At 44.5% G+C, this 17567-nt stretch overlaps 1 protein-coding gene and 1 pseudogene across 1 annotated transcript in view; one reads left to right on the top strand and one right to left on the bottom strand.

Annotated features, from left to right (window-relative positions):
* Positions 1 to 17567, top strand: part of LOC126437776 (homeobox protein SIX6-like) — a 186253-nt gene that overhangs the window by 31863 nt on the left and 136823 nt on the right. The window contains exons 3-4 of the mRNA XM_050090485.1: positions 1896 to 2222; positions 15839 to 15999. Of these exons, the coding sequence (XP_049946442.1) occupies positions 1896 to 2222; positions 15839 to 15999 (488 nt within the window). The remainder of the gene's footprint in view (positions 1 to 1895; positions 2223 to 15838; positions 16000 to 17567) is intronic.
* On the bottom strand, positions 8254 to 8371 carry LOC126426444 (5S ribosomal RNA; annotated as a pseudogene).

The raw sequence follows: 17567 nt of genomic DNA, 5'->3' as shown, positions 1-17567 counted from the left end.
CTATTTGTAACAGTTGGCTACATCTTCCAGGTACTTCTCTACGTAGTCGCCGTTCTGACTTAGACATTTGTCGCAGCGTTGCACCAACTTTACAATACCCAAATCATGGAAGGCAGCCACCAGTGCATTCCGCCTATTCTCTACGCTGGCCTACAGCTCGTTGTCTGCGCCAAAATGTTGTCTTCATAGCCAGCGGTTCATGTGAGCAGAGATGAAACTCAGAGGAAGACAATTACGGGCTGTATTGTGGGTAATCAAACATTTACAATTGAAACCGCTTCAGGAGCATCTTCATTGCCCCTGCAGAATGCGGCTGAGAATTGTCTTGAAGAAGAAACCGCACGACAGTTATGTAATGTTGGCTGCATAGCTTCAGGCGAAATTTCTCCCAAGGCCCTCGTACTTGGCGGGAGACACAATTTTCTAGACATATTTACGCGCTCACTGTGAGCTCAGAAATGTGAAGAGCGACGTTATGCTATCTAGGGTCGTACAAGAGACACTGCCCAACACATGTGTGCAAAGCTTTATCGGATTTTCATACTCGTTTCCATTTCACGACCGATCGGAACTTACTTTGTGGACACCCCTCGTATTTAAAATCAGCGCACACACCACTGAAAAGTGAAAACTCATCGTGGAGGTGGTAGTTTTGAAATGCCCACAAAGACAAAATGGAGAGAAGTCTTTCGAAGTAAGAGTGATTTCAGGTGTGTCGCAGGGGAGTGTCGTAGGACCGTTGCTATTCACAATGGAGGAGGAGGATATTAGTGTTTAACGTCCCGTCGACAACGAGGTCATTAGAGACGGAGCGCAAGCTCGTGTTAGGGAAGGATGGGGAAGGAAATCGGCCGTGCCCTTTCAAAGGAACCATCCCGGCATTTGACTGAAGCGATTTAGGGAAATCACGGAAAACCTAAATCAGGATGGCCGGAGACGGGATTGAACCGTCGTCCTCCCGAATGCGAGTCCAGTGTGCTAACCAGTTGCTATTCACAATATACATAAATGGCCTTATGGATAACATCGGAAGTTCACTGAGGATTTTTGCGGATGATGCTGTAGTATATCGAAAGGTTGTAAAATGGAAAATTGTACTAAAATGCAGGAGGATCTGTAACGAATTGACGCATGGTGCAGGGAATGGCAATTGAATCTCAATGTAGACAAGTGTAATGTGCTGCGAATACATAGAAAGAAAGATCCTTTATCATTTCGCTACAATATAGCAGGTCAGCAACTGGAAGCAGTTAATTCCATAAATTATCTGGGAGTAGGCATTAGGAGTGATTTAAAATGGAATGATCATATAAAGTTGATCGTCGGTAAAGCAGATGCCAGACTGAGATTCATTGGAAGAATCCTAAGGAAATGCAATCCGAAAACAAAGGAAGTTGGTTACAGTAAACTTGTTCGCCCACTGCTTGAATATTGCTCAGCAGTGTGGGATCCGTACCAGATAGGGTTGATAGAAGAGATAGAGAAGATCCAACGGAGGGCAGCGCGCTTCGTTAGAGGATCATTTAGTAATCGTGAAAACGTTACGGAGATGACAGATAAACTCCAGTGGAAGACTTTGCAGGATAGACGCTCAATAGCTCGGTAAGGCCTTTTGTTGGAGTTTCGAGAACATGCCTTCACCGAGGAGTCAAGCAGTATATTGCTCCCTCCTACGTACATCTCGCGAAGAGACCATGAGGATAAAATCAGAGAGATGAGAGCAATACACACAGAGGCGTACCGACAATCTTTCTTTACACGAACAATACGAGACTGGAGTAGAAGTGAGAACCGACAGAGGTACTGAAAGTACCCTCCGACACACACCGTCAGGTGGCTAGCGGAGTATGGGTGTAGACGTAGATGTAGAAGTGAACGTTTCCGGCGTGCCGCAGGCGGGCGACATCGCGCGGCTGGAGCGCTTCCTGCGGCTGCTGTCGCCGGCGGGGCTGATCCGCGGCCACGAGTCGGTGCTGCGCGCGCGCGCCGCCGTCGCCTTCCAGCGCGGCCACTACCACGAGCTGTACGCCATCCTCGAGTCGCAGCCGTTCAGCGCGCGCCACCACGCGCACCTGCAGCAGCTGTGGTTCGCCGCGCACTACCGCGAGGCGGAGCGCGTGCGCGGCCGGCCGCTCGGCGCCGTCGACAAGTACCGCCTACGCAAGAAGTACCAGCTGCCCAGGACCATCTGGGATGGCGAGGAGACCGTCTACTGCTTCAAGGTACTGCTCCGCGCTGCTCGCCCTTACTTAGTCGCGCCCGTCCGACACAGGTGACAACGCACTAGGCTCTAACCATACTGATCCTTGAATTGAGAAGTAGATGATCAAGTAGGTCGCTGCTGGGTAACGTATGTGGCCTGTAAACTGCTCAGAAAGAGTTTTAGAAGACCACGTCTCCATTGGTAAACTGGCACACCAGCTATACTACTCAACTGCGATGATTCACTCACACTGTCGTGCTATAATACACTACTGGCCATTAAAATTGCTACACCAAGAAGAAATGCAAATGATAAACGGGTATTCATTGGACAAATATATTATACTAGAACTGTCAAGTGATTACATTTTCACGCAATTTGGGTGGATAGATCCTGAGAAATCAGTACCCAGAACAACCATTTCTGGCCGTAATGACGGCCTTGGTACGCCTGGGCATAAAGTCAAACAGAACTTGGATGGCGTGTACAGGTATAGCTGCCCATGCAGCTTCAACACGATACCACAGTTCATCAGGAGTAATGACTGGCGTGTTGTGCCGAGACAGTTGCTCGCCCACCATTGACCATACGTTTTCAATTAGTGAGAGATCTGGAGAATGTGCTCGCCAGGGCAGCAGTCGAACATTTTCTGTTTCCAGAGAGGCCCGTACAGGACCTGCAACATGCGGTCGTACATTATCCTGCTGAAATGTAGGGTTTCGCAGTGATCGAATGAAGGGTAGAGCCACGGGTCGTAACTCATCTGAAATGTAACGTCCACTGTTCAGAGTGCCGTCAATGCGAACAAGAGGTGACCGAGACGTGTAACCAATGGCACCCCATACAATCACGCCGGGTGATACGCCAGTACGGGGATTACGAATACACGCTTCCAATGTGCGTTCACCACGATGTCGACAAACACGGATGCGACCATCGTGATGCTGCAAACAAAACCTCGATTCATCCGAAAAAATGACGTTTTGCCATTCGTGCTACCAGGTTCGTCGTTGAGTTCACCATCGCAGGCGGCTACTGTCTATGATGCAGCGTCAAGGGTAACCGCAGCCATGGTCTTCGAGCTGATAGTCGATGCTGCTGCAAACGTCGTCGAACTGTTCGTGCAGATGGTTGTTGTCTTCAAAACGTCCCCACCTGTTGACTCAGGGATCGAGACGTGGCTGCATGATCCGTTACAGCCATGCGGATAAGATACCTGTCATCTCGACTGTTAGTGATACGAGGCCGTTGGGATCGAGCACGGCATTCTGTATTACCATCCTGAACCCACCGATTCCATCTTCTGCTAACACTCATTGGTTCTCGACCAACGCAAGCAGCAATGTCGCGTTACGATAAACCGCAATCTCGGTAGGCTACAATCCGACCTTTATTAAAGTCGGAACCGTGATGGTACGCATTTCTCCTCCTTACACCCTTACACGAGGCATCACAACAACGCTTCACCAGGCAACGCCGGTCGACTGCTGTTTGTGTATCAGAAATCGGTTGGAAACTTTCTTCATGTCAGCACGTTGTAGGTGTCGCCACCGGCGCCAACCTTGTGTAAATGCTCAGAAAAGCTAATCATTTGCATATCACAGCATCTTCTTCCTCTCGGTTAAATTTCGCATCTGTAGCACGTCATCTTCGTGGTGTAGCAATTTTAATGGCCAGTAGTGTACACGTGTAACTGATACGATGGCTGTTCGGAAAGTAGGGTCCGATCCGTCGCGAAATGGAAAGCACCGTATAAATAAAAAATGTTTTGTTTGTAACAGTTCGCAACAACTTCTAGTTACTTAGCTACATAGTCGTCGTTCCGACTTCGAAATCTGCCTTAGTGTTGTACCAGCTTTCCCATGCCATCGTCATAGAAGGCAGCCGTCTGTGCTTTCCGCCAATTCACTACGCTGGTCTATGGCTCGTTGTCTGTGCCAAAAGGCTGTCTTCATAGCCAGCAGTTCATGTTAGCGGAGATGAACCTCACGCGAAGCCAATTATGGGCTGTATTGTGGGTGATCAAACACTTCCCATCGAAATCGCTGCAGGAGCGTCTTCATTGCCCCTGCAGAGTGCGGACGAGAATTGTCGTGTATAACGAAACGTATGACAGGTATGTTATGTGGGTTGCATAGTTTCAGGCGAAATCTTTAACCATGGCCTCATACCGGCGCGAGTCACAACTTTCTAGCCATCTTTACATTCTCACTGTGAGCTCAGGACTGAAAAGAATGGCTTGCCGCGATCGATAGGCCTACTAGAGACACTGCCCAACACATCTGCGCAAAGCTTCATCAGATTTTCTCTGTGGTTTCCATTTCGCCCCCAATCGGACCCTACAATCCGCATATCCCTCATACACTCCTGGAAATTGAAGTAAGAACACCGTGAATTCATTGTCACAGGAAGGGGAAACTTTATTGACACATTCCTGGGGTCAGATACATCACATGATCACACTGACAGAACCACAGGCACATAGACACAGGCAACAGAGCATGCACAATGTCGGCACTAGTACAGTGTATATCCACCTTTCGCAGCAATGCAGGCTGCTATTCTCCCATGGAGACGATCGTAGAGATGCTGGATGTAGTCCTGTGGAACGGCTTGCCATGCCATTTCCACCTGGCGCCTCAGTTGGACCAGCGTTCGTGCTGGACGTGCAGACCGCGTGAGACGACGCTTCATCCAGTCCCAAACATGCTCAATGGGGGACAGATCCGGAGATCTTGCTGGCCAGGGTAGTTGACTTACACCTTCTAGAGCACGTTGGGTGGCACGGGATACATGCGGACGTGCATTGTCCTGTTGGAACAGCAAGTTCCCTTGCCGGTCTAGGAGTGGTAGAACGATGGGTTCGATGACGGTTTGGATGTACCGTGCACTATTCAGTGTCCCCTCGACGATCACCAGTGGTGTACGGCCAGTGTAGGAGATCGCTCCCCACACCATGATGCCGGGTGTTGGCCCTGTGTGCCTCGGTCGTATGCAGTCCTGATTGTGGCGCTCACCTGCACGGCGCCAAACACGCATACGACCATCATTGGCACCAAGGCAGAAGCGACTCTCATCGCTGAAGACGACACGTCTCCATTCGTCCCTCCATTCACGCCTGTCGCGACACCACTGGAGGCGGGCTGCACGATGTTGGGGCGTGAGCGGAAGACGGCCTAACGGTGTGTGGGACCGTAGCCCAGCTTCATGGAGACGGTTGCGAATGGTCCTCGCCGATACCCCAGGAGCAACAGTGTCCCTAATTTGCTGGGAAGTGGCGGTGCGGTCCCCTACGGCACTGCGTAGGATCCTACGGTCTTGGCGTGCATCCGTGCGTCGCTGCGGTCCGGTCCCAGGTCGACGGGCACGTGCACTTTCCGCCGACCACTGGCGACAACATCGATGTACTGTGGAGACCTCACGCCCCACGTGTTGAGCAATTCGGCGGTACGTCCACCCGGCCTCCCGCATGCCCACTATAGGCCCTCGCTCAAAGTCCGTCAACTGCACATACGGTTCACGTCCACGGCGTCGCGGCATGCTACCAATGTTAAAGACTGCGATGGAGCTCCGTATGCCACGGCAAACTGGCTGACACTGACGGCGGCGGTGCACAAATGCTGCGCAGCTAGCGCCATTCGACGGCCAACACCGCGGTTCCTGGTGTGTCCGCTGTGCCGTGCGTGTGATCATTGCTTGTACAGCCCTCTCGCAGTGTCCGGAGCAAGTATGGTGGGTCTGATACACCGGTGTCAATGTGTTCTTTTTTCCATTTCCAGGAGTGTATATACCAGAAAAATATTGTGTCCGTAATTTTGTAATTTAAGTAATGGGAAAGGGAGACACAATATCTATAAGTAGACAGAGAAAAAATACTATTATTTGATCATCATTTTTTCCCTTTTCATTCGTTCCATATGAGTTTCTCTTCCTTTATTTAATAAGCTTCTTCTGGTAATGACAGGTAGGAACTTCAAAACTAGATATAAAGAACATATAAGAAGCTGGAAGTATGAAAACAGCCACTCTACCTTTACTGAACACCTGATAAAACATTGAGCAGCACATGTAAATTATTAGAGAGACATTATAGGAAAACTTTCATATACAAATAGCCTTTGCAGCAAAGAAGCAAGTAATTAATGAGCAAATCAACATAAGCAGTGACTCACTGATCATGTTAGCCCCTTAAACAATAACAAACAGAAACGTGAAACATAACCACAATAAATTAAGACACACATACATATATACACACAAATATCCACTCACACAGAGAATAACACATTCTCACTTTTTATTTGAAAGAAAACACTCCCATGAGCAATGACTCATTCACATGTAACAAACCACACACACAAAACAAATTAAAATATCAAACCACAGATACAACATAAACAAAAGGCGAAAGATAGACACACACACTACATATTTAAACACAGACATGTTAAACACACAGCGAAAAGTGCAAGCGAAGCTTTGCAATAAATGTGGGTAAAAAAAACACCGGAAATCGTCCATCTGGAGACGGGGACCGGATGAACACAACTCCAGGACCACGCATACGAACTAGCAACATTGGAAATCGTCAGTAACACCAAACATAATTTAACATCACCAAAATTGTGCCACAAAAGTTGTTTCTGGTCTGAAAAAACAAGAGAAAACTAACATAGTAACATATTTGTAACTTCTACATGATGTATTCATTACATATATAAAAACAAATGTATTAAGGGCCACTGACGACACTTCATAAATAAAAGAAGCGAAACGATTAGGGCAATAAACAGACTGCCTTTCATTTAGTTGCAAAGACGGAACGTACTTCCATGAACTATTGTTTGACATTACTTCATAAAAAAAACTCAAGTTTTATATAGGGCGACTATAAATGGTTCATCCCTTTTGAAAGTTCTATGTTTTCCATTGTATTACGTGTACAAGTGTACACTGTATGAATAGAAACGTAGATCCTGCGAGTTTGTATTGTGCCCACCAGTTGGCGTTACGAGTGCAGTGCCTTGACAAAATGCAGACAAAGAAAGACACATATGGAATATGCGAGATGTTTATCTATTACGACTATGTAGCTCGCATTCACAGGAATTATGGAAAAAACCGCCATGTAAACGGAGCATTGTGCGGTAATATCGACAATTTAGTGGTAATAGTTGTCTGTGTTAACAGAGAAGTAGGCCTGCTCCTGGACCAAATGTGCCAGATGCAACCGCGAAGAGGGTGAGAGTGAGTTTCCTACGTAGTCCTAAAAGAAAACGGCAATTCCGCAGCATACTGTGTGGAAGATTTTGTAATGTCGGTTACATTTCAAGCCAACGGCCGTGCCGCAGTGCTTACACCGGTTCCCCCCATATCACAGAAGTTAAGCGCTGTCGGGCTGGGCAAGCACTTGGATGGGTAACCATCCGGTCTGCCGAGCGCTGTTGGCAAGCGGGTTGCACTCAGCCCTTGTGAGGCAAATTGGGGAGCTACTTGATTGAGAAGCAGCGGCTCCGGTCTCGTAAACTAACATACGGTCGGGAGAGCGGTGTGCTGACCACATGCCTCTATCCGCATCCAGTTACGCTTGTGGGCTAAGGACGACCCGGCGGCCGGTCGGTACCGTTGGGCCTTCAAAGGCTTGTTCGGAAGAGGTTTAATTTAAGGTTATATTTCAAACCTTGCATCATAACGCAGGAAGCACTTGAGGATGAACATTTTGCTTTCTTAGTGATATTAAGAGTCGAAGCAATCTTCCATTTATCTGGAAAGGGTAATCGCCACAATGCGAAAATGTGGCACATGAACGAGTTTCGATGAACGTGTCACTGACAAAGCTGTATAAAAAAAGCACTCCGTCTTCAGGCCACGAGTGGCCTACCGGGACCATCCGACCGCCGTGTCATCCTCGGTGGAGGATGCGGATAGGAGGGGCGTGGGGTCAGCACACCGCTCTCCCGGCCGTAAGATGGTATTGTTGACCGAAGCCGCTACTATTCGGTCAAGTAGCTCCTCAATTGGCATCACGAGGCTGAGTGCACCCCTAAAAATGGCAACAGCGCATGGCGGCCCGGGTGGTCACCTATGCAAGTGCCGACCACGCCCGACAGCGCTTAACTTCGGTGATCTCACGGGAACCTGTGTATCCACTGCGGCAAGGCCGTTGCCTAGACAAAGCTGTATGGGCCGTTTTTCTTTTGCGAGAGGACTGAACGTATCTCTTACGTTGATATGTTGCAGTTGCGGTTCTTTGTACAACTGACTGCACATTCCGAAAATTTCATCTTCCAACAAGACGAGGCTCTCCCTGTTTGGAGCAGCGTTGTTCGTCGCCACCTAAACGCCGAATTCTGCAGGCAGCGCTGGATTGGGTGCATTGATGATGATGATGTGGCTCTGTTCCGTTGCCCCCCCCCCTCCCCCCGCTCCTGTGGCCTTGTGACGTTCTCCTTTTGGGGTACATTAAGGACAGTGTTTACATATCCCCCTGCCAATAATATTGGAACAGCTCAGAGAACGCATCAATGCTGCTATGATGGCCATTGGCAGACTGTTTCTACATAAGAATGGAACGAATTTTCCTACCGCTCGGACGCGTGTCGTGTGACCAGAGCGGCACTCATAGAAAATTTTTAGAGTGTGAAATGAAAACTAAGTGAGTTTACGGTTCTATTCACGCACAAATCATATTTGTACATGTAACACTTTGGATAATGCAGAGATTTGAAAACGAATGAATTATGTATAGCAGCCCTGTATTTTCCGACTTTCCAAATACAGTAACACCACAAGACGATGATTCCAAGACAGTAGAAGCACCGATGTAGATATTTGCACATGACAAAGAGAATAAATTCCCGAAATGCGTCAAGCAGTACATTCAGAAACGTATTGTGTATTGTGTATTGAACCGGGAACCTAGAAATGCCGGAGAGGTTTCGTCCCGCCGTAGCCCGCAATGGTCCACAACCCCACAACAGGCCACAGAAGTCCACCCATCCCACCGCCGCCCCACACCGAACCCAGGATTACTGTGCGGTTCGGCCTCCCAAACGCGAGTCCAATGTGCTAACCAATGCGCCACCTCGCTCGGTAATGAATGAGACTAACAGGTTCCTGATCCTTACGTTACCATGCACTGACCTTTTTTAGAGTAACTGCAAACACATCAGTGAAGTCTTATTTGTTCTACAGTTGCTAAAAACATTTTAATAGAATGAGAAATCTTTCTCAAGCGATTTTCCTTCATTTCTTCCAATAACTCCCTCATCACGTGATGTCCAATGGTACTTTATGCTTCCTATCGCATTTCTATCATTTCACTTCAGTCTTCTGTATAAGAGTCTCTTTCTGTACTTCATCTATCATAACTCCTACTTCTGCTTCCATAACTTACTCAGTATTTCTTCTACCATAAAATTCTTCGATATAAGGCTTCCACATTTTAAGTGAGTTCCCAGATTTTAACGTACTTTCCATTCAACTTTCGTTTTACAGACAATTTAAGAGATACTTTACCCCTCCGTTTTAAATGTTCTGTCTGCTGAATTATTAAGTCTTGTCTTTCACTTTGCTGAAACGACATCGATTCCCTTATACCATCTTTATCGTTCATTTCAATCAACGAATGTGCTGTTATCCGAATTTTTCCAGCAATTATTTATTTTTTCGCAACATTGCAATATAAAACCCTGTATACTTTTCACCCTTTGTCCATATTTTGGTTTTGATTCTACATGTTTTAATCTAGAGATTTCGTTACTGTGCAACTGTATTCCAACACCCACCTTCGCTTTTTCGTAATGTGTTTGTAAACAGTTTCAGTTATGCATCATACTTTACAATAAGAAAGTCTGGGTTAATGAAGAGATTAAAGTCGGTCTGATCCCAACTAATTGTTACGGAACTCGGTCACAAGAAGAGCTTGATTTTCCTCTACTTAAACTATGTACTTTTCATTACAGGTCATGCCGTCGACAAACAAAAAATTGTATCTTTTGTGACGTTTCTTTTTTTATCATTAGGTCTTCACAATTTTCTCTTCGCATCGTTCATCGAAAACTTCATTGAAGACTTCCCAACTCATGTATTTCCATATACATATCACAATATTTTACATCATAAGTGCATACTGACACATGCGCTTTAATATTAGATTATCCACTGAGTACTTATCATTTTTATGCACATCGGGCGATTATTTACAAATCTCAGTTAGGTTATATAGTTCATTTCCATTACAGTAACTAATTGCAGCAATTTATCACCTGAACAAAAAATTATATTCTTTCGTGTGTTTCAGTATGTATGTATAATTTCTCTTAATGTTCAATCTGTACCGATCCATTTACAATTCCAGTTTATGAAGTTGTTACCTACACAGGATTTTGATATTCTAGAATTCCGTTATAAAGCTGTTACGCGTACCAATTTTTTTTTTTTTCTTGTTGACGGCTGCACTTCGATCATTTCTCTGCTGGAGATCCGAACGGGGGAGTAGCTGGGTATCTTTTGCTTCTAGAGGAACAATAATTATAGAACTCACTAAACGTAGTCATTGCATCGGTAATAAATTGTGCGTTGTACCCTTCTCCTTTGTTTCCACGTCGTAGTGTATCGCTCGATTGTAGCAAGCGAGTAACACTGTTGCCGTTCCACTGATTCATATGTTACTTGTTGCTGGTGAGAGGTGCTTCATTCCCCTCTTACCGTCCATATCTGCGAGGTCTTCCCTGCTCTGCCACGTATGCACGCACTCATTAGGGTTAGCACACACTCCCGAGGGGAAGGGAACGAAAGTGAAGAATGAAGTGCACGGATTCTATTGTTCTTACTGTCCCCTCTGCGCATATGATGTTACACTTAGGGCAAATGTTGCCGAAGCCCATGTAGTTGTTGCTGAACAGTCGAGTGTCGGAGGACACTCGAAGACGTTACTGCAAGGCACGCTGCATATAAGGACAGATTTTTACACTATTGACAAGTTTCTTATGTCGTTCTGGAAAGTTAAGCGGGGATTTTTACAGAAGCAAACCAGTGCCTTCAGTGCCTTGTTACTACATAATGCTGATGTCCCGTGAATAACAATATGGCTTCCTACTTTGTTTTAAAGCATATAATCTACATCACGTAGTAATACAGTGCCATCTGCAACACTTCAGTAACAGCAAAAACAATAACAATTAATGATACATTCAGGTGCGAATGTTAAGGGATGTACTACCTTATATTAACTTGGCTCCAGCGGCTATGGAGGGATCTTCATTACGATAGAAACCTGTTCAAAAATGGCTCTGAGCACTATGGGACTCAACTGCTGTGGTCACCAGTCCCCTAGAACTTAGAACTACTTAAACCTAACTAACCTAAGGACATCACACACATCCATGCCCGAGGCAGGATTCGAACCTGCGACTGTAGCAGTCGCACGGTTCCAGACTGCGCGCCTAGAACCGCGAGACCACCGCGGCCGGCGATAGAAACCTGTCTCAGAGAGGTGTTATGATGAATTTACAGTGAGGAAATGCGCGAAACTAACTTAGAACAAGTAGTGGATTTTTAAACTGCGAATGTTTTTACATTCTTCCCTTGCATGTGACATTCCAATGTAGTTTTTCTTCTTATCACTTATACTGCAAAATTACTGATTTGTATACAGTGTTTACATGATAAAATTACAACTTCACAGGTTGCAACACAAATGAAATATTGGACAACACGATCACATTCTAAAAAGGAAATTTACATATTTTCATACCTGATTGTCATTTGTGACAGAAATGCATCTTGTATTCGTGTTACAGGATGAGTTAATATATCATTTTTTTTATATTTCTGGCTACGAAATGTTTGTCATTACTGAACAGTGAATTTTAAATGATTTTCATTAGATTAGGTTCTACGATGTTGTCTACAATACATAACGGCTGCTTACTGACAGAAGAACTGTACTGGGTGTGAGAGAGCAAAAGAAAGGGGAGAGACAGGCAGTGGTGGGGATAGACGACGAGGGTCTTGTAAAAATATATTATCTGCAGGGCTCGACGTGAGGTACTTCCGTCAGTAGGTTCTAACGTCTAGTCTGAGGCCTTCGACATGAACAGAGGCACATTAAACTAGGTTTCCTAATTGATAACTTCATGGCCACTATCGATCAGTCAGCTTAATTGCATTTATTAATTTAAAATTCGCAGTTATTTCTTACAAATACCCATTTCAAACGTGCTAACATCGCAATGGAAGCCTCGAACGTGAATCTGGGCTTTGGAAACTACGTTAGCTTGCGAAGAAAGCTGTTGTAACACTGTCGGCAAAATTTACCATTGATTTTCGATACATTTCAATGTTTTCGTATACTTAAAAAAGCTGCTACAGTTATTATAAAAATCTTTTTAGGAAATATATCTACTGTTCATTAATTATTATTTCATTAAAGCAAGTCGCCGCAGTGACAGCTGAGGCATATGCGCAATGATGTTTCGTGCGCTCCCTCACACTGCCATGGAAATAGGTGAGATTCACAGAAAAATTGTTCTATTCGTCATAGGTTTTACTTTGAGATCATCACAAAATTTCTTAAGAAATTCTTAAGAAATACTTAAGAAACACTTAACTGCCCGGCAGAGGGTTCATCGAACCACTTTCAAAAAAATTCTCTGTTATTCCACTCTCGAACAGCGTGCGGAAAAAACGAACACCTAAGTCTTTCCGTGTGAATTCTGGTTTTCCTTATTGATATAGACTGATATATGACTAAACTAGTATCGTTCAGCAGCATCCAGGTTTCTAGCACAACGTAATTAAGGAATCTACCAAAATAGATGTGTTGGAAAACTTGGGAAACAGGGACGGAGGTTTCAAATCGGATCCGGCACTCAATTCATTAAGATTTCGTGGACCAGCTCAATCGACAGAACCAGCAAAACGAACTAATGGCGAGATGGCCTAGAAAAAAAAGTGCGTTAAAGGGCAGAAGGGGAGAAGAAGTCTGTTTCAACAATGTATATGGTCGGGGTGGAGACCAGACACTGTTCACACGTAAAACCATAACGGCAGCACCTGAAGAAGACCATCATGTCTGCCGTCTAAATAATAAGCACGAGTTCAACTGCCATGTCTGCTGGAAACCGATCTACCATCAAATTTTGCACAGGCATAAAACACCGAATTTGGAAGTACATTAAATTGCAATACAATTTTCAATATATATCACAACGGGGAGAGGCCTCGACTAATTCCCTGGTTGTTAAAATTAACAGTATTTTTCACATATTTAACGCATCAATAGCAACGATTCATGTCCGTCTAGGTTGTGCGTTTAAATACTTGGTGCATCTATCAACAATTTAATCTCAAAACCATCGTGGTTCGTAATAAAATCATTCGTTAGTACCGAAATATTGTTTAAAGAGCGTCAGAGGAAATGCATGTTCAGTGGAGTCTCGGAAATGGTAAAGATAGGTGTTGATGACTTCTTAAGCTTTATAGGCTGTATGTCACCTTATTGTGTGATGCAGTGATGGAAGTCTGTATATATGCAGTGTGAAATGAGTTGACCGGGTGTTACGAAATAATGTTAGCTTGTACAAATAGTATGCGCCAGTTGAATAAACAACGAAGAGGAACAAAGGACAACGCAGTCGTTAAGTGCTTTAATGTTCTTTCCATAAACTGCTCCTTAGTACTTTTTTGTTTGTGTTTAAGGGAAAAACGGTTCACTTCTCTCTCAACGTTTGGGTACCATCTATATGATGCTGGGATAGAGGTTCTTGACTTGAATTAACTTAATTTGTCAAGAAGTAGCGGCATGTGAGAGGCAAGTGAAAAAATAGCTTTGGTCTGTTGCATTTAACGACAGCAGTACAAATATCTCATAACTATCTTTAGTTTACTGTACAAACGGTGTCATTAATGAACTAACCACGAGACCAACAATGTGTGCACTCAAAGTGGGGCACGTTATTATTGTTATTTAAAGTAAAACTTTGTGACTTATCATTGAGCATACAACGATCACGTTAGTACGATCTTAATTACACAAATATATGCAATTCAGAATTCAATCACTCTTGATTATCTTATGGAATATAAGAATCGCTGAGGTTTTGGTGCTAGTGAACTGGGTGTGATTCCTGGACTGTCATTTATTGTATAAATATATGAACAAAGTAACTAAACCACTTTTAGGCATAGATGCGTTTTGCTTTGTTGTACTGTAACATTACAGTTCAGACTTCAGCAAAACATGGAGACTTACAACATGTGAAACATTCAACTGTATGGTCTCCATGAGTGCCCAGTGGGAGTGATACTCATGGCGCTTGAAGGTCAAGGTGTGTATTTCGAGTAATTCCAGTACAGTTTTTGGGAATGGGGAAGTGTCTTGCTGGCAACATTGTCAAAATCAGCTTCATTGAAAAGAGATCTCCTATTAACCCCAGAGGTCCAAGTTAGTCGAAGTTCTTGCCACGTAAACATTCATGCGACAGCTGTCACCCATTTTTGCAATAGATACTAGGATCTATAGCTCCGTGGCCGCAGCAGTTGACATGAAACACGCCCATCCACAAAGCAAACACTGTGAGTTTTCAGCCTAACATACTTTTCTTCAGTCGTCAAGACTGCGCTGTGGTAAGAAAGTGGGCTCGTATGCTGGAGAGCAGTGGCTGAAGTCCACGTCCGGCCATCCTTAGTTACGTCTCCCATCATTTATCTAAATAATTTCAGGAGAATATTTAGATGGTTCCGTCAATCAAGTCGGGGTGCTTTCACTTTCTCATAATTGTTATCACAGCGCTTCGTCTCAAAATACTTGGACGTCGAAGATTGCTTCTGGGTGGGCGAAGTAAAGGGGACCGGAAAATATTTCGTGCACCATAAGGTAGGCAATCCAGTTTATATCATGCACACTCGGGAAAGATGATGTATTGTTCCTGGGCCAATCTTAAGGTCCTTGAAATATTTTCCGGTCTACTTTTAATTTGTTCTCTCTGTTTAAACTCTAACCTTCCTTGGTTTGCCACATTGAATTTTATTCCTGGCATCGTAATCTTTCTGACGAATTAAAAGTGTTTGTGGACAATGATTTAAAACCGGTCCCTTACCTTTCGCTATTACCAAATGAGTTCTGCTTGTATACCTAATGGTGAGACTCTGAGCTATAAAGACGGACAGATAACGCTCCGCGGTAACTGCACTGCTGGTGAAAGCCAGGGTCTAGATCGAGTCGTCGTCTGGCATTCACTTTCCTTTGACCACCCTCCTATCATCATCCTCGTCACAGGAAGCCATGCTATGTTTTCATTGTGTCATTTCTCAGGAGTCTAAAAGTGAAGCAGTTTATTAGATGAAGACAGCAGCCCTCCAGTAGCTCATGATTCGTTCCGTATCACACACTGATCATCACCATCACCATATGGTTGGTGGGCGCGAGCGTCACTTGAGTGCAAGGCGTGATTACTTATGGAGCAGGCAGACATATTTCAGAAACTGCTCAAAATGTTTTTACTTTTTTCTGCGTAACATATTAAAACTACTGTCTGGAAATGGGATCATTTCTTGAAAATGCCTCGCAGCAATGGCGAGCGTGAGAGCGTGTTGCGCTGTTTGCATGACGTGGTTGCGTTGCTGTCGTAGGAGCGGTCGCGGAACGCGCTCAAGGAGTGCTACAACCGCAACCGGTACCCCACGCCCGACGAGAAGAAGGGCCTGTCCAAGAAGACGGGCCTGACGCTCACCCAGGTGTCCAACTGGTTCAAGAACCGGCGCCAGCGCGACAGGCCCGTCCACACCCGGAGGTCGGTATGCCCCTGCTCGCTCACTTCCCTAGCTTTTCTGCATGTCACCCACATAATGTGTTACTCGGCTCTTCCCTCCTTCTGTCAGCTCGAGTGTCATATTTACTGTGAAATACATCATCTCGTGTGTCATTCCCCACTTTTATCAGTGATAAACAATCATCAGTAGTGAATGTTGAATGATCTTTCTTTTATGAACACATCATCAGAAAAGTTCCGTTTGCGACTGTGTTCTGATAATGTCAAAATAAGAGCAGAGACGTATTGATCACCTACTCAAAAACATTTAAACCTCCGATCATAAATTACTGAAGTATCGAAAGGCGGTACCTGTGCTGTTTTTTATGTTGTTTCTCCAAAAGAAATAATCCCGAAAGATTCTACATGTTACATGTAACTCCTATTCCAAGCTTTCTATGAAGTGAAGCTTTTTAAGAGACACGAGCAAATTCCACCAACCTGAACATTAGTCACACTACAAGCTCCCTTCTCATGATAACTTCGACTATAAAACGCACCTCTTGAATCCTCTCCACGGTCATTTAAAACGAAGATAAAGTTTTTGATAGTTTTTAATGGCTGACTTATTTTATAGAAATCGCTAAAGACCTCATCACGAAACAGTAACTTTCCCCTCTGTGTTCCACCAACTTGTAGGACTCTCACACATTTTCAGTGAAATATTACGCATACACGTTGGGCACTGTACGTCATAGGACAAAATAGGCACGCGAATTTCATAAAATTATTGGTCCCTGTCAATTGGAAGTTTGTCGACATGAAAGTCATTTGGAATGTAGCCAATGCCCGAATGAGACTCGGGCGGCGTCTCGAAAGGGTTAACGTTATAACAAAATAAGCATAAATTACATGAGGACAATAGGGATTGATACATTTACTACTGGTGTAAACACCTAAATATAAGTAGTTCAAAAAATGGCTCTGAGCACTATGGGACTTTACTTCTGAGGTCATCAGTCCCCTAGAACTTAGAACTACTTAAACCTAACTAACCTAAGGACATCACACACATCCATGCCCGAGGCAGGATTCGAACCTGCGACCTTAGCTGTCGCGCGGTTCCAGACTGTAGCGCCTAGAACCGCTCGGCCACATCGGCCGGCCAAATATAAGTAGTATTTAAAATATATGACAACAGGTAGCATCTAAAGACAGCGTGTAGAAAATGCGAGTCATGTCGAGATCCATCCATAAGGTGTGGTGCGCGAAATACAAGTTAACTTGAGATCCGTACGCAATGTGTTAATGTAGAACAGTGGAAGAGTAACCGTGTGTACCGCTTCATAAAATGCTTCTTTCTGTTGCTATTTCATTATGAAGCAGCTCGAAATGAAATTTACTGATGTTCTTTTTACCCATTCAGACAGCACATCCTAGCTTGTTAGCTGGTCTCATAATCATCTCATCCCCTAAAAGAAGTCATTATGTTGTTTATTGCGCCGCTTTTTAATTGTTCGCGTATCTGTACTTATTTACAAGAATTCGAAATGCTCCATGAATTCTTGAGATACGTTCTGGCATGTTCTTTAGGTGTAGGTTATCGTTAG

The sequence above is a fragment of the Schistocerca serialis genome, chromosome 1 (assembly GCF_023864345.2).
Source record: "Schistocerca serialis cubense isolate TAMUIC-IGC-003099 chromosome 1, iqSchSeri2.2, whole genome shotgun sequence".
Classification (NCBI taxonomy): domain Eukaryota; kingdom Metazoa; phylum Arthropoda; class Insecta; order Orthoptera; family Acrididae; genus Schistocerca; species Schistocerca serialis.
Note: the sequence above shows the minus strand (reverse complement) of the source record. Positions and strands in the feature narration are given on the sequence as shown.